The 22380-nt window shown below is 43.5% G+C and overlaps 1 protein-coding gene across 1 annotated transcript in view; it reads right to left on the bottom strand.

Moving 5' to 3' along the window:
* L2HGDH (L-2-hydroxyglutarate dehydrogenase) overlaps nucleotides 1-22380 on the bottom strand; it is a 174779-nt gene that overhangs the window by 87820 nt on the left and 64579 nt on the right. Inside the window, exon 6 of the mRNA XM_078659716.1 lies at nucleotides 13795-13829. Coding sequence (XP_078515842.1) covers nucleotides 13795-13829 — 35 coding nt within the window. The remainder of the gene's footprint in view (nucleotides 1-13794; nucleotides 13830-22380) is intronic.

Genomic DNA, 22380 nt, shown 5'->3' on the forward strand with positions numbered 1-22380 from the left:
ATACAGCCCATCTGGACTGTTCCGAGCCCGCTGCTGTTTCTATATTCATATGGATCCACCCTCATTTTGTTGAGAGGGACCACTGTTTTTGCAGAAAGATCCATAGTACTGAACAAATTAGCACCCCTCCACATTAATAATGTTTCCACTATATTCTGGCATGGTTGCCGATGCACTAGATACATTGGTTCAACCCTCCGAGATCCACAAACATTCTCAACTTGATTCCATGGTCCCTGGGTTCAAGTTGCTTTGATCTCCCCAATCACATACAATCCCACCAGTCTGTCCAGTTCTTCCTTCTAGGGTCCCATCATTAGATTAGGAGCCTTGCTGAAGTATAGAATGTTACAGTAGTCCAGCCGAGACAAGATGGTCACCTCAAAGATGGTTTGGCAAGTAGGAGGGTCAAAGAGGCCCAGTATCAGTTTAAGGCTTCTTAAGCATTGAAAAAAGGTGTCAACAACTGAATTCACATTCACTAGGACCTCAATGAAGGAGGGCTTGAGTTTGTGGGGAGGCCCAAGGGAAGAAGGCCACCAGTGATCATTCCAGGAAGCAGCGTGTTTGCCAAGAATGAGGATCTCAGTAGTGTTAGCGTTGAGGCGTAGGCAGCTGTTTGTCATCCATTCTACCACCGCAAGCATACCTTTTTGGAAGTTGGCCATGTTTTGAAATGGATTGTCCGAGAGTGATGGTACAAGCTTAGTATCATCTGCATACGATCCCAGAGTAAGCCCTGAGGATTCCATCACCTGAGCTAAAGGCTATGTTAAACAATGTTGGGTTAAAGATGAGCCCTAAGGGAAGCCATCCTGTAATGCGTGAGGTCGAGAGCTATAAAGGCGAGAAATGTCCTGGAAAGAGTGCTCAGAAATTAAAGATGCAAACCAGGAGAGAGCGACCCTCCCATGCCAATGTTCTACAAGCGCTCGAGTAGGATTTGATCAAATGCAACGCTCCAGTTGAGCAGGATCAGGGCTGAGGATCTGCCTTCATCCAAGGAACTGCAAAGATGTTTGGAAACAACAGGGAGAGCAGATACCATGCAGTGCGCAAGCCTGAAGCCATTTTGTGATACGTCCAGGATGTGGTGGTCTACTAGGAATCTTTAGAATTCCATTGAGATATAATTTCGTAACCTTTGCAAGAAAGGGTAGGATGGAGATGGGGCAGAAGTTTTTGGGCTTAGTGCCATCCAGAGATTGTTTCTCAAGAAGGGGAATGACTTTAGTTTGCTTCCATGGGCTAGGCACAGAAGCAAAAGATTTACCAGTTCTAAGCAGAGGGGAAGGAGCTGATCCTGTAGTTTAATGAAAATATCCGGTCTAAATGGATCTTCAAGAGAGCCTGATTTCACTTGGCTGCAAAGAGAACAAAATGAAGGCAAGCATAGAGGGGGGCTTAAAACTGAGTAGGACCGTGGGAGAGCTGTCTGCCGCTGGCGTCGCAGCCTCAGCCCTTGCAGCAAGGATTTCAGGGGGAAAGTGCAAGTTAATGTACTCAATCTTATTAATAAAGTAATCTGCTAATTTGTTACAGTCTGCACTGGAGATTTCGATAATGATAACTGACAGCACTGGTTTCGAAAGGTTATTTACCAGGCTGAAAATGTTTAGTGGGGTTGTTACTGCTGCTAATATTGTTAGCATAATATTCTGCCTGAGATTTCAAGATCAGTTAATGATGGTTGGTCCTGAGCATAGGTAGGGGTGAAGCAGCCTGAAGGGAGTTGAGGTTAGAGAAAACTGGTTCAAGAAGATGAATCACAGAATATGTGGCACCTACGACAAATTGGATTAACTGCATTGCAGCGAGGTTGTTAATAAAATTATCGATGTCACCGTCTTGGGTGGTCTCCAGATAGAGAATGAGGTCCCAAAGTATGTTAAAATTTGCTAATTAGACGACCAACTTGCAGTGAAATTAGTCCATGCCTCCCTGAAGGCTTTGGAAGGAACGGGGGGACGGTAGGTTAGAAGTTTAGAGAATGCACAAAAGTTTTAGTCGACAAATTTTTTAAGTCTGTGATAGAGCATTGCGACAGTCTAAAGGTGAGCATGTCTTTATAGATCACGGCAATGCCACCTCTGCTGCCACTAGTCCTTGATGTTCTTTAGGTAGTAACCAGGGGGGAGCGCCAAAGCAGATTCTGTAACTGAGGACTTGACCAGCCAAATCTCTGTGAGAAATAGAACATCTGGAGCAACGTTGTGAATAAAATACATGATATCAGCGTGGTCTTTGACCCAAGACCGGCAGTTAACGCTATAGAGCATGTAACTGTATGGTCTCCCCCAGTTCATGTCCCCAATTACTATATATCCAGAGTCCGCCAAAACCATGACCCCTTTGCACCCACTAAAATTTCACATTCAAGTATTCTAACACGGCCTCCATCCACTACCCCATCCTGCTGATTCACCTGGGGTAGCTCTGAATGAGACACCCACATATCGGATTGTTGAATCACTTCAGGTTGGTCAAATACTTTACGCACTTTAATGCTTTTACACATACGTGCCAGATGAACCTTTTATCCCACAGTTTTCTGCAGGTCAAATTCCTTTAAAAACAAACAGGGTTGTTCGAGAGATCGTTCATGTTACCACATCTGTAACACTTTATCTTGATGTCTTTAGTTAAACTACCACCTGTCTTACTATTGGCACTGCTCAGTTTATACACGTCCATATTTTTACATCTGCACTGATATTATGGTTGGCCACTTGTAAGATCCTGTAAAGATGACTGGACACAGGAAGCGGATGTCTTCAAAAGTTTATTTCTTAAAGAATCACATCCAACCATAAGGAGGCAGACCGTAGCAGTTGACCAGAGTACTGATCTAGTTTACATCTAAATCTCTACCAGTGAATGCAATTACATCAAACTATTACATACTTAGCATTCTGTACATGACATAGCATTCTGTATTTGACCTACAAACATTCTAAGAGGAGGGATACCACACACCTACCCTCGTTAACTAAATAAATAAAATAACTAAATATAATCAGCAAGATAATATGTACGTTTACATACTCTAGATGAACACCTATTATTTTGTAATTTCGGCATAGGAACACCTTCCACTTTACCTTCTGATGTCTTTCCTCTCACCACAACTACTCTATTGAGGTTCCAGATGCGATGATCTTTCGTTTTCACGGCATTGTTGAATACCTTGATAACTTTAACAGGTTTCATGAATTTAGTAACAGAACTTCCCTACAAACCTGGACGTTTGATCATCACCACATCACCAACCTCCACTTTTGATTTTTGTATCCCTCTTATTCACATCAAAGTTCTTTGTTTAGCTTTCTCTTAATCTTTCTCCTTAATAAGCTCATTATCGCAAGTATTTTCTTTTCCTTTAACCAATTCATATTTATTGACCCATGCAGGTTCAACCTTAGTATTAGGAATTCTACCCCTAAACAATAAGAAAGGAGTTTTTCCAGCTGTGCAATGAGGTGTCAACCTGTACTCTCCAATTTTGTCTAACACTACATATTTCCAATCTAATGCTTGAGATTTGGCCAAAGAGATGGTCTCTTTAATTACCCTGTTGAACCTCTCAACCATTCCATTGGCCTCAGGATGATAGAGAGAACAGGTTCTGTGCACAATCCCTTTAGAGGAAAGAAAATTTTCCATCTGACTGACACTAGTTGAAGACCATTATCTGTTAAAAATTACTCAGGAATACCTTCTCTTGAGAACAACTTCTTTAAACAGTTAACTACATGTCTAGTGTCGATGTTTGGAAGAAAAAACACTTCCAGCCATCATGAAAACATGTCTATTACCACTAAAACATAAGTTTGTGACCCATTAGAATGTAGTGGACCAAGTATATCCAAAGCAATATCTTGCCAAGGATTTGAGGGACGCTTTCTCAAGACCATGGGTTGAACGCGTGTGCATTTAGACTTTTCACTTAAATTGCATGGAATACAATCTCGTATGACCCGCTCAACCACCTTGTCCATCCCTGGCCACCAATAAGATAAACGTAATCTTTCTTTACATTTAGAGAACCCAGAGTGTGAGGAATGAACTAAATCTACAAGAACTTTCCTAAGATTGACGGGAGGAACTAATCTTGTCTCACGAAATAATAGACCATTAACTGTAGACAGTTCATTCCGTACTGTTCAATACTGTTTTGTGTCATCTGAACCCATTTTGTTGTTGTTCCACCCCTTTTTTATCAAACTGCTGATCTCATTCAAAACGTCATCTCAAGCCATTTCCTCACTCCACTGCTTATCAGAAATCATTCCATCATCAAATGCACAAATCCACTCTTCAGAGTCATCTAAGTCATCCTCTACAAATGATGTCCTAGGTGTAAGTCTAGACAACGCATCAGCCACTGTATTCTCAATTCCAGGAATGTATTTTATTACAAAATAATATTCCTACAATGCTATTACCCACTTGGTGATCCTGCTGGAAATCAAATGCAGACCTTTTTTGCTGAATATCTCAACCAAGGGTTTATGATCAGTCCTTATCTCAAAATCAATTCCACATCATCAAATGCACAAATCCACTCATCAGAGTCATCCAAGTCATCCTCTACAAATGATGTCCTAGGTGTAAGTCTAGACATCGCATCAGCCACTGTATTCTCAATTCCAGGAATGTATTTTATTACAAAATAATATTCCTACAATCCTATTACCCACTCGGTAATCCTGCTGGAAATCAAATCCAGACCTTTTTTGCTGAATATCTCAACCAAGGGTTTATGATCAGTCCTTATCTCAAAATCAATTCCCCATAGGAACTTCTTCAATTTTTTTTTAACTGCCCAAAACACTGCCAGAGATTCTCTCTCCACCACTGAATACCTAGTCTCAGGATCTTTGAGACTACATGATAGGAACATTAGTGTTTGCAGACCCCAGGACTCTGCTGTTGCAACACTGCACCCAAACCCTTTTCGCTAGCGTCTGTGACTAAAATAGGTTTGATCTTTGGGTTAAAACTTTTAAGAGAAGGTGCAGATTTAAGTTTTTCCTTGATAGCCATTAATTTTCTTTCACAAGAATCCGACCAATTAAAGTCTACACCCTTCTTTAACAAGTGCCTCATGTTAACTGCACCTCCTGCAAAGTTCTTAACAAATTTTGCATAGTACTCAACTACTCCTAAAAACTTCAACTCACATTTGTTTGAAGGAGAACTCATTTCTTGAATTGTATTAATCAATTCAGCTTTAGGCTTCACACCATCACTAGAGATGCTGTGGCCTAAGTAATCTATAGAGCTGGTTTTAAATTTACACTTTTCAGTTTTTTTTTTTTCAGAACAAAATTTTATTATGTTGTTGAAGGATTACAAAAAGGGGCACTGCTCTCCGGAGACCGGAGGAGCAGTGAGCAGGTAGGTACAGGCAGTTCAATCAACATTTTGATAGAAATGAACATCCCCGAACTCCCCCCCCCCCCCCCCCGACTCCCTCCCCTTTCCCCCCCCCGCCCGGATCCCACCCCCACCCCAGCACAGTGTCTACGTGGTCCAAAAGTAAAAGCATATCCAAACACAGTCAGTCAGTGTGTACACCTGTTCACCCAGGGTCAACAAGCAATTGTCCTGCATCAGCATCTTGTTGCGCTGGCGGTTCCAGCCATAGTCCTCTATAGTCTGTCCATCTCTTCCATATTTTAAAATGTTTTCGGGGGCAGCCCCATATAAAAATCCAAACCCCGCTCCCACACCCCTACCAGGGGAGCCCTGGGGTCCTTCCAGGCTCCAGACACATCTCGTTTGGCCATCGTGAGGCCCAGGAGCAGCAGATGACGCTTATAGATATTGCCTCCCACCTGTTCCATAACATGAAGGCCCAATTTCGGCGAGCGGGGGAGGTCCCAGCCCAACACTTCAGACAGGCAATTCCACACACCGGTCCAGAACCTCGTCAATTTATCACACAACCACACCGTATGTATGAAGGTGCCCACCGCACGACCACACCGCAGGCAGTCAGGGGAAGCAATCAGGCCAGCTCTCCACAACCGGTCCCTAGTATAGTAGGCTCTATGTAAGTGCTTGAATTGAATAAAGCGCAGGCGCACTGCAATAGCCGCTCCCGTTGGGGCATCCAGGGCTTCTCTCCAGTCCTCCTCCCCTAAATCGCCTACGTCTCCCTCCCATGTGGATCGTAACTTATCTAGGAGAGAAGAACAATGCGTAACCAGTGTCTGATATATAGTAGATATTTTCTTATTTTCCAATTCCCCCATAAACACCTTAGCCTCCAGAGGGCTAAATTCAGGTAAGGAGTCCAGGCCGATCAAGGCGGGTGATAAGGCGTGCCGGAACTAAGTATTTAAAGAACTGAGTTCGGGGCATATCATAATCTTCTCTCAATGCTTGGAACGATTTAAAGGTCGTGCCTTTCATGACGTGGCACAACGCCGATATTCCAATCGCGTCCGAGCCGCGGAATCCTTGTAAGGACGCCAGTGCCGGTAACCGCCAATTTTGCCACAATTGGGTTTCCCTCGTCAATTTGTTCCACCACCCCATACGGCGTAGAGCTCCGCGCCATATCTGGAAAACCACCTGAGTAATCACGGGGAGCCGCTTTCTTTTGGCCGCCGAATACAAAATAGTGTGCAGCGTGTCCGGGTCCATCATGTATCTCTCAAGGGCATAGGCCGGGTCACCTCGGTCCCCATACCACCATTAGTTCAGTACCAAGAGGTGAGACGCCTGATAATAGGACAAAAGGTCTGATGTTGCCAAGCCCCCACAATATGTGGAGAGGAAACAAGTGCGGAGTGCCACTCTCGCCGCCCCTCCGGCCCAGAGAAACTGGCTCAGCGCAGAGTTCACCTGTTTGAACCACTGCAATAGGGTAGGGATGATTTTGCAGTTGGTAGAGGAGACGTGGGAGAGCCACCATCTTGAATATGGCCGAACGGCGATATATATTCAGGGGCATTCGGGACCATGTTTTCATGTCTGAAAGTGCTCGGTCCCAAACGGGCAACACACTGCGCACCCAAGAGACCCCAGGGACGTCTGTCAGGAACACGCCTAGGTACTTAAGACCTCCGGTCGCCTCCTGCAACGCTGACGCCCAGGATTCCAGGATCCCAGGCCCCGGCGCTCTCCCAGCACCCACAGCGTAGATTTACCTACGTTTAAGTGAAGGCCGGACACCTCTCCGAATATCCGCATTATTTCGAGGACCCTGGGCCCCGATCTATTCAGTTCTGTGAGGAAGAAAAGGACGTCATCGGCATAGAGCGCAATTCTATCAGACGGTCCCGCCTCCCACTCAATGCCTCGCATCTGTGCGTCCATTCGGACCCACGCCGCCAACGGCTCCATGGCCAGGGCGAATAGATAAGGTGAAAGGGGGCAGCCCTGCCGGGTGCCCTGGCCTATAGGGAAGTGGTTGGACACCGCTCCCGCCACTCTCACTGACGCCGTCAGATCCGTGTACAGCAGCTGCAGGTACGATAGGAAATGGGGTCCAAGGTTTAGGCGAGACAGGAGCGCACGGAGATAGACCCAACTTAACGAGTCGAATGCTCTATCTATGTCGACCAGGAGGAGTGCTGCCGGAATCTTGGCAGCGCGAGCCGCCTCCACCACAACCTGCGCGCGTCTGATATTGTGTCTTGTCGCCCTGTGGGGCATAAACCCGGCCTGGTCTGGGTGGACCAGATCGGTTACACTTTTCAGGTTTAACCGTCAACTTATGGTTAGATAACCTTCTTAAAGCTAGATTCAAACGTGCAACATGCTGTTTCTCATTATCTCCGAAAACCAGAATATCATCCTGGTACACATAGATACCTGCGAAACCTTCAAGCACGTTCTTCGTGACTCTTTGGAAAACGGATGATGCTGAAACTAAGCCGAAAGGCATGCGCACAAATCTAAAAGTTCCGAAGGGAGTAATGAATGAAGTTAAATCCCTGCACGATTCCTCTAACTCAATTTGATGGTATGCTGAGGTAAGATCAATCATACTAAAGACCTTGGCCCCACTTAATAAAACTAACAATTCATTAATGTTTGGCAAAGGAGATTTGTCAATAACCACACACTTATTCAATTGCCTCAAGTCAATACAAAGTCTCAGATCGCCATTCGACTTGTGTGCTGCCACAACCGGAGCCAACCATTCTTTGCATTCCACCTTTTCTATGATCCCCCCCATCTCTCAACTTGTCAATTTCCTTTCTCATGTCTTCGCTCATTGATAATGGGACACTCCTCACCTTGGAACACACCGGTATGGAATCTTGTTTCAGCACAATCTTGTGTTTATAACCGTTCAAACAACCCAAATTCTTCTTGAAAACATCAGGATAACACTTCATGAGATTGGAGACGAAACTATTATCCTTGTTAGTTGCTACAGAATTCACTGAGTTCTTCCATTGAATAGGAGGATCAGCATTAGGATCAAGGAAAACTCCCAATTCACCTTGATGGATCCAACTAATGATGCGGTCACCCTTTTTTGAAACATAAATCTTTCCTGATAAGAATCTTCCTTTATATTCCACCAGACCTAAAAAGTATCCATGGAGTTTGATGGGTTCACCACCATATGCTAGCGGGATTATATCAGGTTTCAACAGTTCCACCTTTCCTTTTAAATTATTCAAGTAAAATTCACTAGAAATAATCGTAATCTTTGCACCAGAGTCAAATAAGACTATGGTCATTGCTCCTTCAACTAAAATGTTGTTCCAAGGACAATTTTTCTTTCTATTGTCAACAATCTGACCACATTCGTAATCATCAGCGCCTGACTCATCATTATCGCTGTTATACACTTCAACCTCTTTTACTTTAGACATGGGTTTGCTGTTACATAATGCAGTCAAATGTCCTTTCTTTTTACATTTTGTACAAGTTTGGTTCAGAGCAGGACACTTTTTGTAATTAGCCAAATGTCTGGTTCTACCACACCTGAAACATTTAGCATCAGCCCACTTCCCATTTGACTGTTCCTTGTCGAAAGTGGAACTCTTATAATTCTTGTCCTTCACATTTCCCTTTATATTTATTTTGTTTTTACTTTTGACCTCTTGCACCTTACAATCTTTAGCAAAATCTTTCTTTAAACTTGCTACGCATTTAAGAGAATGTTCAATTCTCTTGGCTACATTGAGGACTTCATCTAAAGTAGGATCATCACGAAGCCACAATTCATCCCTTACCTTTTCCATGCTACAACCAAACATAAATTGGCCACGAATTCGCTTGTCTGTTAAGGTACCAAATTTTCACAATGATGTCAGTTTTCTTAAATAAGTGACATAACTTTCCACTGTTTCATCCTCACCTTGCATCCTTTTTGCATAATTATACCGCTCTAATATGGGGCTAACCTTGGGAAGGTAATGCTTGTCAAGTTTCTTGATACAAATCTCATAATCATTAAGACCATTACAATCCTCCCCAGATAAGTCAGGTAGGTTGTCAAATACGTCTTGACCCTCAGACCCAAGGCAATGTAATAACAAGGATGACTTGCTTTCTGCACTTAATGATGGTCCACACACCCTTGCATACCTTTCAAATACCACTTTCCATTTTTTCCATGGTATTAAAGGATCCCTAGGACATAGAGAGGAAAACGGAGCGGCGGTAACATTCTGCATAATAAGATTCTAAGTAGTAAAATAGTATTATTATTAGCAAAAAATATAGGGTAGGATGAATAGGATCAAAATTTACTCTACTTGTAGCAATATATATTGCAAGGAAGTCAACACTCTTTTCCTCTTCACCAATGTATCTACTCTTAGAGAACTTAGTTATGTAACTAATAATAAACTTAAAGTGCAAATAAAAGTATTGTTCCTCAAAGCTGCTTGTATCAGTGTAGATGATTTAAGCAAAAGTACTGTTCCACTAAAGCTGTGCGTATCAGCGTAGAGCAGTTACGCATCTACCCACAAACAAAATGTGATGATGTTTACCAGTAGCTATAGATGATGCTGAATCCAAAGAAAAGAAGAACTCAAAGCTGTGCACATCAGCGTATCTGTGCACACTATGAAGAAAATGCGGCGGCTTGACAATAAGAGCAAACGCTGAAAAGCCTTTCCAATACGAAGACTTGACACTTTGAACTTGAAAGAATAATGTGTAAATCGTTCCGTTACCTCCTTCTATATATATATATATATTTTATTTTTTTTAAACTTTATGCAGGACTCGATGGACAACCTGTGATGCTCTATTCTGAATTGACGGTAACCTCTCATAAATTCCTTTCCTTCAAAGATGGCCGATCCGTTACGCCACGTTACGGAATGACGCTAAGACAGCGAAATGACGGATTGCGTCTATTGCGCTGAGAAGAGCTGACGCACATCCATCGACCTCGATTTTGTGATGAAGAATTCAACACGAACCAAGACCAAGAATAATTCCAGGAAGCTGGATTCCACCACGCGATGGCGAAGCTTTTCAAAAGGTAACACCAGTAAAGGTACCGTTATAGCGAGTGCCAAAGAGACGCCGTTTCAATTACAGTTAATGTAGTTTTTTTTTTAAAACAACTGCATGCCTGGACTTATAAAATGTTGATGAGAAAGCCGTTTACGTCAAAGTGATCACATTACAGTTAATAATAATACCACTTCTTCCGACGTTGGACTTTGAATGACTAACTGTAATCAAGCTAATCTCACAATAATAAGGATGAGCCTGTATCGATGCACACCTATGTTACATTAAAAACAGTCAGATGTGTTTATTTATACGGCAAAGCTCCCAATCCTACAGCATTCACCATAAGGCACATAAAAATCTTATTTTTAAAGATAGAAAGTGCAATCATGTACATATATGGGGATCCTTAATGTTTGAACAGTCAATCTCTTTTTCAACAAGTTCTAAAGAAAAGGTTGCTTGATTGAAGAAAGTCTAAATTTTCTTAAATAAGAAATCTCTCACCAATATTTTCCTGTTGAGATTTTTAAGGGCTGCCGACTACGCCAGTGTAAGATCCTGTAAAGATGACTGGACACAGGAAGCTGATGTCTTCAAAAGTTTATTCCTTAAATAATCCCATCCAACCATAAGCAGGCAGACAGTAGCAGTTGACCAGAGTACTGATCTGGTTTACATCTAAATCTCTACCAGTGAATGCAATGACATCAAACTATTACATACTTAGCATTCTGTACATGACATAGTAGCATTCTGTATTTGACCTACAAACATTCTAAGAGGAGGAATACCACACAACTCTAAGTTGTACCATTTGGTTTCCCCCGCATCACCTTGACCCACCCGATGTATGTTCCATTCCTTCAACTAGATCAATGGCATCTTTTAAATTTGGATTTTTTGCCAGTATTCTCTCCTGCATCCTAGGGTCGTTCGTGCAACATAATAACTGACCCCTTGTTATGGAATCAGTAATATCTCCTAAATTACACGTGCGTGCAAGGCTCTTAATTGAGGCTATATAGCTCCCTACCTTCTCATCCAAACTTCGAGTTCTGGTAAAGAACTAGTGCCTTTCCATTACCACATTGATCCTTGGCTCAAAATGTCTCTTTAACATGGTCATGGACATTTCAAAAATATCCCTTCATTCACCTTCACCCTTACCAATAACTAGCTCATCTAGCTCTCGTAGATGTTGCGACCTTCGATGACCAAATTGTGTAACAAAACTCCTTGTTTCCTTGCAGGAGAAACTTTTCACCACCAATAGTTATCAGATACGAGTCAAAAAGTTTCCTCCATGTTTTGCATGGCAAGATACGGTCCACAGCTTCCTAGAGAAATTGAGGGGGTGAGGCCATACTTACAGCTGCAATGTTTCTGTTTCGAAGCGCAACTGTAACTTACAGAATAACTAACTAAAACAACCAACATAATAAAATGTAAATATTAATTTCAAATAAGGTCAAACAACAAATTGCCTTACTGCTGTGTGCAATAATTACTGCAGTCACTCTAGATTTGGAGGTGCTTCGCATAAGTAAATCCAGTAACCATAAATATATGCATGCCATTATTTTCCTTTGCCTGTTCAAAATAGATTCTTTTTGTACTTTATAGTTATATATGTACACTGGTAGCATCCACCTTGCCTTTAAAAATGCCCGAAGAGGAGACAGTATATTGGCAAAACTAAAAACAAATGTTAATTGGAAATACCTTGATAATGTAGAGTTCCATGAACTCACTGTTCCTGGAATGCACCCCTGTGTCTGGCACAAGTATACATTATCCGGAACATGCTCTGTCAGTGTAGGAAGACTCGCAAAGGTTCGGAACCACACATTCTGGTGCTTACACTTCACAAAGTTGCCCTTTACCATTGGCAACTTACTGCAGCGTGATGAGGTCAGACTAGTGAGACGCTCTCTGTGTTCTATGCTACAGATATACGCCGGGAGGAACGCGAGTCAGAAAATTAGATATTGTGCCAACTCGCACTTAAATGTTAACTCGAAGTTTCAAAGCTAGCCCTCAGCCATTAATTTCTTGATATCACTAAACTGTGCAGGCCATGTACGCTTGGAGATATTTCTTTCCTCCTTATTACCGCAACTGTGATAGAGTATTCCAAGCACAAAATAAACACTTTGCCATATTTATGAAGATTGTGGCACAGGGCAGTGTAGCAAGTCACCTTGATCTGCTGCCCTGCATCACAGGGAAAGGGCAGGAATGAACAGCCTTTAAGGCATATGGTGCACTACTGTCTTTTCCCCTTGAGCACAGTAGGCCGCCTAGCACCAACGCAGGCACCCTTTCACCATGGTGCAAGGGTGGCTGCATTCTATTCAGGATTGTTTTTGTCCAGGAAGGGGCACCTTCCTGCACAAAAACAATCCTTAGAACATTTTCCTCTTTTATGTGTGCTGCAGAATGCAGCACACTTAGAAAGAGAAAGTAACAAGGAGAACTCAAGATATTTCTCCTTGTTACGCCTCTTCTGGGGAGGTGTATTTTTTTGCCGCAGTCCTAGGTTAACCAGGTTTGGTAAATCTGGGAAAGCATAAAAATGCATGGAAGTTGGGTGGGAACACCCACCGCAACGTCCATGGAACGTCTCCCTTGCTCAGAGTAATACAAGGTAGCAATTTGTGCTGCATTGCATTACTCCATATTTTTAAGCCATTTAAAGTCACACAAAGTGGCTTTGCGTGACTTTGAAAATATGACTTAGAGGTTTGCATCATGCATGTGACACATTGTGTTGTGCAAGCATGATGCAAGGCTCTCATAAATATGCCCCTTAGGGTCTTAAAATCTAGAAACCTTGTTGAGGTGGTAGCTACGTGAAGATCACTTTTCGTCAGTGTTATGATCCAAAGATACACTTCACTCCAGGTCAGATCAAGTTGTATTTATTTCTCCAACAAAGAACAGGCACAGGACAGTGTTCATGTCATCTCCTCCTCTTCAAGCTACCCACCCTCCTAGAATCCACACATTCAACCCTCCACATCTAAGATTCCCTTGATGACATATAGTGTTATTTTCAGAAGCATATATATGCCACAACAAGTTCCCTGATATTTCTGTAATATGAACAACCCTTTTATTCATTTTCACTCCAAGGGGTAGCTAAATCAGGTTATTCTGAACCAACTCACTATGTCTGTGGCTTGTGCTTCAGCAGATTTCTTTTTCTGCGGGCCCTAGTTTGATCCCCGGTCCTCAATAAAAATGATATCACTTTTCAAAGGCCTTATGAACAAGAATACACATACAATATTGTCTTACCATATCTGGTTTGAGAAAGAATAGAAAACATTTGTTTTCATTTACCTTTGAGTTTCGAACCATAACTGGATATTTCATCCCTGAAACATAAGAAACACAGAATATTGAAGGGTAGCCTATAACCTATAGTTCAAAACAATCTTCACCATAGCTGGTGGAAGGAAACGGTGGCCTCTAGTGTTTATGTATAAATAACTGCATTCTTTCGTGCACTTAGTAATTGGGTACAATTTATTTATAAGACACCCTAATATGAACTTGCTTCATATCTCCCACTAAAAACTAAATACATTAAATGTTTCAGCTGCTATTTTCCTTTTTGAAAAGAAAACCATGTCTTGCATGTACAAGTAGATGATATCAACACACCCCTATCAACCTTCCAATTGATTGTCCATTGTTACATCACAGACCACTACCTTTAGAGTCATTACATAGTGTTTTTTTCACATCGGGAGTGTTATTACATTGATAGTACTTTTATATTGCATGCCTTTACAACTCTACTTCACAATTATTATAACCCCATAAATATATATTTATAGCTCTTAATCTTATTGATTAAAAATATATATATATATGTCATCACACACACACACACACACACACACACACACACACACACACACACACACACACACACACACACACACACACACACACACACACACACACACACACACACACACACACACACACACACACACACACACACACACACACACACACACACACACACACACACACACACACACACACACACACACACACACACACACACACACACACACACACACACACACACACACACACACACACACACACACACACACACACACACACACACACACACACACACACACACACACACACACACACACACACTGGACTGAATTACACCAAATTTGGCAGGAAGGTAGATGTTGGTTCAGGGATGTGCCTTTTTGTGATTTGGTGTAAATTTGTTCAGTAGTTGCTGAAAAATTTTAAGAAATTCCCTGTTGTATATATTGGGATGAGGTGGATCCGCGAACCCTCTTAATCCCATGCCGACATCTGATTGGCTGCCCACACTTCAAACCAGGAAGTGTTGGCATCCATCTTGTGACTCAAGAAATAACGTACAAAAAAGAAAAGGGGGCAAGGTAAAAAGACCGCAACCCCCTCGGTATTTTTATATCCGCAACTCCAGCCGAAATTATTATTATTATTATTTTATTTTTTTTAAGTGCGGGCTTCTGCACTTAGTTTAATATAGGCTCCCAGGTGAGCCAGGTCCAGAGGGCATGTGTAAATAAGTAGGAGGGGGATGCACAGCCCCCCCTACAAGAATATCTAAAGGCCCGGGGACCTCCACCTCCCAAGGGCCAGTGTGTTTATGTACACACATGTACACACACATGTACACACACACACACACACACACGTACACACACACGTACACACACACACATACTTTTTTTTATTTGCCAATATGTTTGGCATCATTTGATGAATTAAAAATTTGAAAAACTAGTATGATGCTCCCTCCAGCTGCTGTCTCTGACGTTTTGTGGTAATCCATCAAGCGGATTACCACAGAGATTGTAGACATGACTACAGCCCAGACCTGCTAGTTTTTGAAATATGAAGGAAAATCCAAATTTGTATGTATAGGGACGCGAAGGCTCTGCAAACCCTCCCGACATTTGTCCAGAAATCTGATTGACTCCCAACACTTCAAACCAGGAAGTGTTGGCAGCCATCTTGGGGCTCTGTTTGACCCAAGTCCCACAAAAAACATTAAAAAAAACAAAACATAAAAAAAAGAAAAGTGAAGGCGGCGGTGTATGAATACCTCGACCCCCAGGCCTCTTGCGGAGGTTCCAGAGGGAACCCTCCAGGGGAAAAAAAGTCTTCAAAGTATAAATTTGGCAGTAGCCATGCTTGAGCCATAGCTCCCACTGGGGAAAAAAAGAAGAAGAAGAAGAAGAAGAAGAGCGGACTCCATTGCTTCTTTACCAATAGGCCCCCGGGTGGGCCAGGTCCCGAGGGCATTAGGCACTTAAAGGGGGGGGCGCATGGCCCCCCTCCTAGGACATATAAATACCCACAACCTCCCCAGGGCTTATGAGTTGTCAAAGGGGGGGCCTCTTGAATCTCTCCCGGCCCAGGGAACCACCACTTCCCAGGGCCACATTAAAAAAGTAAATTGGGGCGGGCCATGCAGCACAACCCTCCTGTTATGACCAGTAAGTCTCACACAGCGGGATTGCTGAGAGGTCGTCGGAGCACCCGCCCCCTTTCTTCACCACTTTACAAGCGCGCCTCCTGGAGTACTACTGGTTGGGGGATGAATTCCCCTGGACTCCTGAGGGCCCTTGGGGACCAACAACCCCTCATGAATCTCCAGTAAGTCTCACACAGCGGGATAGCTGAGAGGTAATCTGAGGCCCACCCCCTTTCTCCACCACTCTGCAAATGCACCTAGTAGTTAAACCCTAGAAATCCACTTTAAAAAAAACAAAAGGTTACAGGAACATTATAGTTAGGATACAGAATTGTAAAAACCATAGAAATTCACTGAAAAAAACCCAAAGGTTACAGGGACATTATAGATCGGCTTAGATTTCACTCGTACAAAACCACAGAAATTCAGCAGTTCTAGTTACCTGAGATAACTCAAATCTACGCCCCTGCAATGCATGGCATATGACCTCACCTATATCACCTATATCACTCATGACATGGTCAGCAATATCACTGATAACATCATCCACAGAACCACTCTGACACCCACTCACATCCCCAAACAATCTCTCGTAAGCCCACCCACACAACCACTCACATATCCATTCACAGACCCATATAGGTACTCACATATCCACTCACTCCTCCATAGAGCCACTCAAACACCCCCACTCACTCATACAGCCACTCACACAACCATACACTCACCCATACAGTCTCTTAACACAGCCACTCACTCATCTATACAAGCACTCCCATAACCACTTACATACCCATTCATGCATCAATACATTCACTCCCATATCTGCTCACTCACTCAGTCATTCACACAGACACTCACTCTCCAAAACAACCATTCAAACACCAACACCAACTCACTTAACTAAACACTCACTCAAACAGCCACTCACTGACCCATACAGCCACTGACACACGCACTCACTCACTCACCAACATAGTCACTCACACACCCACACAACTAATCAGATACATACTTATACACCCATACAGCCCCTTACACACCCATACAGCCATTCAGACACCCATACAGCCATTCAGACACCCACAAAACCACTCACACACCCATACAACCACTGACACAACCACTCTCACACTTAAAACCTTAGTCAGAAATCCACTCATTCACCCAAACAGTCACTCATGCATGCACTCACACACCCATACAGGCACTCACACACCCATACAGGCACTCACACACTGATACAGTGACACAGCCACTCAGATCACACATGTTAGAGATAGTATCACTCATATATACAGACATATACATACACACACATATATACATATAATAGGCACTGACTTTTTTTGTTATTTAAACATTTGTTTAAAATCATTAATTTAAAAGAATCAATTTTTCTTAGGTCAAGTAATGTATGTGAATGTAGGAAAGTGCTCTTTTTGTATGGTCAACCGCCCCCCCAGTTCTTGCTCCAATGCTGATGGTTACCACTCAGAAAGTGAACTGGAGCCTGCTGCCCAGGCTCCAGTGCCAGTGCCAGTGCTTTCTCAAAACTGATGCATGTGAATTGGCAACCCCAATTGGAAAGAACTTAATCTCCCGATAAGTCTCTAGTATGTAGTATCAGTGGTACCCAGGACATGGGTGTTAAAGGGGTCACCAGGGCTTGAAGCACTGTTTGTACCACCCTGAAAAACCCAAGTAAGCTGGTGACAGCAGTCCTACCATCGCAGACTGCACGAGTAGTGCAAAATTGATTGAACTCGACTTTGACTCTCACCATGTATGGCATGGTCAGGGCACTATTTTTAAAATATGCCAGTCACCCCTAAGGAAGGCCTGCTGAGCCCAGGAGTCAGAGTGCATTATATTAAATGTGTAGACAGATAACTGCAAGCGTATATGTCCCTCTAGTGGATGTTCCATTAAAAGCTACTAGGAGTTATCAGCGGTCCGTAGGATAACATGGGCTGGCACCCAGGCAAACTATTTGTCGATAACTCTATTATGGTATCTCCGAAAATAAATCAGGTTTGGTATCAAACAACGTGCCTTATCACCCCTGACATGATTCTCGTGTCAAGGTCGGCGTGGCATGCACTCAGGAGGGTACCTTAGAAGTTGCCCAATAGATTACTTCATTGCCCCACCAGAGCCTGGTGTGCTTTCGCTGGTAGTGATGGAGCAAGGTTTCGCAAGAAAAGAGACTTGCTCGGATTCAACCCTCTCAAATAATAGATAACATAATAACCAAAATGTTTTGTCTTATTACTAATGCACCACACGACATTTCTAGTAACCTGGGGAAGCTTTTAAATTTACTTTTACTAACAGTAACCCGAGTGCATTAAGATGGCCGCCGTAATGCGGGAATTTCACTATGCATGTGTCTGTCACACTCACCTGACATGACGTACTCTCTGCTTTGGTGGGAAAACTTTGCTTCTGCTCACTAGAATAAAAAATGGCTGCTCTATGTTTCACATGATAATGCTTATGCTGCCGCTTGTACTAAACCTTGTTCATTCTGCCATTAATGCTATAGTCCTTGCTGAGCGTAGGAACCGGGTAGGAGACTTACATACTTCAGAGCGCTTGGTAAAGGCTCTGCTACTCTGTTTTTAATTCTACCACTCTTCATTGTGAATCTTCACTGTGATTAAGATTGTTTTAAAATATCGCCGCACTCACCATATTGTTCATTTTGTTTCGTGTTCGTGCCCCCGGTCCACCGCCAAAAGTTTGGTTTGTGTGGAGGGACGGTGAACAGCCCACGGAGGAAGTATTACGACTTCCTGCCCAGCAACCAATCAGCGATCAGCAGCGGACTCCCCGCAGGCTTAAAACTTCATCCCACAGTCGCTCTGTTGACTCGCTGAGCGTAGGAACCGGTTAGGAGACTTACATACTTCAGAGCGCTTGGTAAAGGCTCTGCTACTCTGTTTTTAATTCTACCACTCTTCATTGTGAATCTTCACTGTGATTAAGATTGTTTTAAAATATCGTCGCACTCACCTTAGTGTTCATTTTGCATCGTGTTCGTGTCCCCGGTCCACCGCCAAAAGTTTGGTTTGTGTGGAGGGACGGTAAACAGCCCACGGAGGAAGTGATTACGACTTCCTGCCCAGCAACCAATCAGCGATCAGCAGCTGACTTCCCCTTTACCTATTTAAACGTATGTGTCCCCGGCCGCGCAGCGGACGCGCGCAGTGATCGCGCCGCTGTCGCGCCGAAGTCAAGCCTAAGTCCTGTCCGTCTGCGCCCGTCCGCGACCGGACGGGGCTAGGGGCTAGGGGCTAGTATCTCTGCCTTAAACTCTACTGAACTGCGCATCTATTCCAGAGATGCCCTTATTGCCTGTAACTCTATGCAGTGCTCTCGGGCCACGTCTCTTAGCTGTCAGCATACTCCCTCCACATGCGCAAGTTGTAACCTAAACCTCTTATCCATACCCTCCACATTAAACAAGGCGACCTCTGATTTCCCGCCATCACCGCTCATACACGAATTTACAGAACCCCAGCATGAACTTACTTTTATTAGTTTGAATTGCAGATCATTACCAAAGCACAAAAGTGATGTCTTTGACCTACTCACTACGTCCCAACCAGCCGCTCTATTTCTTACTGAGACCTGGCTTAACAACAGCTCTGGCCCAGATATAGCAGCGGGCCTTCCCGCCAACTACACTTACATCAGCAAAAACAGATTGAATAAAGAGGGAGGCGGGATTGCAATTATTTTTCAAAACACCTATACTTGTAAGTGGGTAGATCTTGACATACAAAACTGTGAAGCTGGGTCTTTTAAGCTCTTGCTGTCCCCCAACTTTACCCTATCTAATGCTCTTATCTATCGTGCCCCGGGTACAGCTAGCTTATGGGCTGCCTCCTTCCCTGAGCTTATTGCCCCCCTTCTGTTGGATTCCACCAACTTCCTGATTGTAGGAGACCTCAACATCCACTTTAATGATATCTCCTGTCACAACAGAACCAGTCTTATATCAGACTTACCAGCACTGAATCTTACTCTATGTAATTCTGGCCCAACTGACAAAGCAGGAAACCTACTCGATCACATTTTTTCCAATCTCGACACTATTACATGCAAGCCACATTTACCTATCCCCTGGTCAGATCATTACTTGGTGGAATTTTCCATAATTATTCATCGGTCTTCCACTACTCAAGTACTCCCCACAGAACCCAGGGTGACGAGAAACTGGAAAAAACTAGACACTAATCAATTTAACGCATGTCTTGACAATACTAGGCCCCTCACCACTTTAGCGAACATGGAGGAGGAAGCAGTCATTCATAACTGGCTTAGCTCCGCTGTCAATGCATGCCTTCCCCAAAGAAAGAAAAAGTATAATTTGCATCACCCACCCGCCCCGTGGTTTACTGAATCAATTAAACTGGAAAAAACCGCATGTAAAAACTTAGAGCGACAATGGCGTGCTCATTATGATCCCTGTATTAAGCTACTGTATAAATCTGCCCTAACTAAATATCCTGCACGCTGCAAAACGGCCAGGGCTGAATACATCAACTCAACTATTCTGACCGCACAAAATCGTCCCAAAGCACTTTTTAAAGCCATGCAAGAACTTTCTGGCGCTACTTGTCAACCCAGAGCCCTATTTTTGGACTCTACACAATGCAACGTTTTAGCAGAATTCTTCATTAACAAAATTAACAACATCTATGCTGGCTTCGAGGACCCAACCCCTCCTCCCATAACACTTGAACTTCCTAAATCGGTTACCCACACTGATTATGCCTTACAGGACCAAATTTATAGCAACATCTCTCAGCATTTAGTAACCTGGGACCCTCTCAACATGTCCACATTACGTGAGATCATTAGTAATATAAAATCAGGTTCTCCCATGGATCCTTTTCCCCCACAAGTTCTACTAACCTTGGACACTCCCACCCTCACTCTCATTTTGGAGCTCCTAAACATCTCCCTAAGGGAAGCTAAGGTTCCCAAAGCATGGAAACATGCTATGATAGTACCCTTGCTGAAGAAAGCTAACGCTGATCCAGAAAACCCCTCCAATTTTCGCCCGATCTCGCTCCTCCCGGTCTTTTCCAAAATTTTTGAAAAACACATCACACAACTCACTAAATATACTGAATCATGGAACCTCCTTCACAATTCTCAGTAAGGTTTCAGGGCAGGATTCTCGACATAATCGACACTCCTAGGTGTCTCTGAGACCATACGCCGGCAGGTTGACAATGGGGAAACCGTGGCACTCATCTTACTCTACCTCAGTGCCGCGTTTGACACGGTTTCCCACACCATCCTCCTCAACACCCTGCAAGTTTGCGGCATCTCTGGGCCTGCTCTTAAATGGCTCGAAAGCTTCCTCAATGATAGAACTTTTCAAGTCTTTTCTTCCACCTCTACTTCAAAAAAACATAACTCTCAGTTTGGTGTTCCCCAAGGCTCGATCCTGAGCCCCCTACTGTTTAATCTGTACATTAGCCCCCTGGCCACCATTGCGGAACAAGCTGGGTTGACTATTTACTCATACGCTGCTGACACCCAGCTGAGCTACTCACTTTCCGCCAATGCACACTCTAACCCGTCCTCCCCTTGCTCCGGACTCAACAACATTGCCAAATGGATGCATGAAAATAAACTTAAACTCAATGGGGGAAAAGACTGAACTTCTTCTTTTTGGTAAAAATGCAGCCCTGTGGGGTCCTCACCATTGGCCGTCTCAGATGTGGCCTCTACCCCCCCCTCCAAAACTGCTCGCAACCTTGGCGTCCTCTTTGATGATCAAATGTCCATGAAACAACAAGCGGTTAAGAGTCACTGCTACCTGTTTCACTATCCTTAAGTGGCTCAGGAAGATTATATGGATGCTCCCTCAGGACGCACAAAAAACCGTAGTCCAGGCTCTAATAACATCTAGATTGGACTACGGCAACATCTTGTACTTCGGAGCCTGTAAGGCAGTAACGAGGAAACTTCAGACGGTACAAAACGTAGCGGTTAGGCTACTTTGCAAACTGCCTAACAAATCCTCCACTTCCACCTCTTTACGCAACCTTCACTGGCTCCGAATTGAAAGCCGCACTAAATTCAAAGCCATGTGCTATATGCACAGAATCAAATCAGGCAAGGCACCACCCTAATTCACCAATACTGCCCTTCACGGGTCCTCCGTTCCTCAAACCAGTATAAGTTTCAGGTACCCAGGATTAATCGAGCAAGAATGGGTGGACGCTCTTTCTCCGATTTAGCGCCCTCCCTCTGGAATGCTCTCCCCCTCCACCTTCGTACAGAACCCTGTTACCTCAAATTCCGTATGAATTTAAAAACATGGCTGTTTTAATCAATAGGCTATCCTTTCCAGGCCCAAAGTCTCTCTAATGTGCCCTCCCTCAACCTGTCCTTAG

The sequence above is a fragment of the Lissotriton helveticus genome, chromosome 9 (assembly GCF_964261635.1).
Source record: "Lissotriton helveticus chromosome 9, aLisHel1.1, whole genome shotgun sequence".
NCBI classification, from domain to species: Eukaryota; Metazoa; Chordata; class Amphibia; order Caudata; family Salamandridae; genus Lissotriton; species Lissotriton helveticus.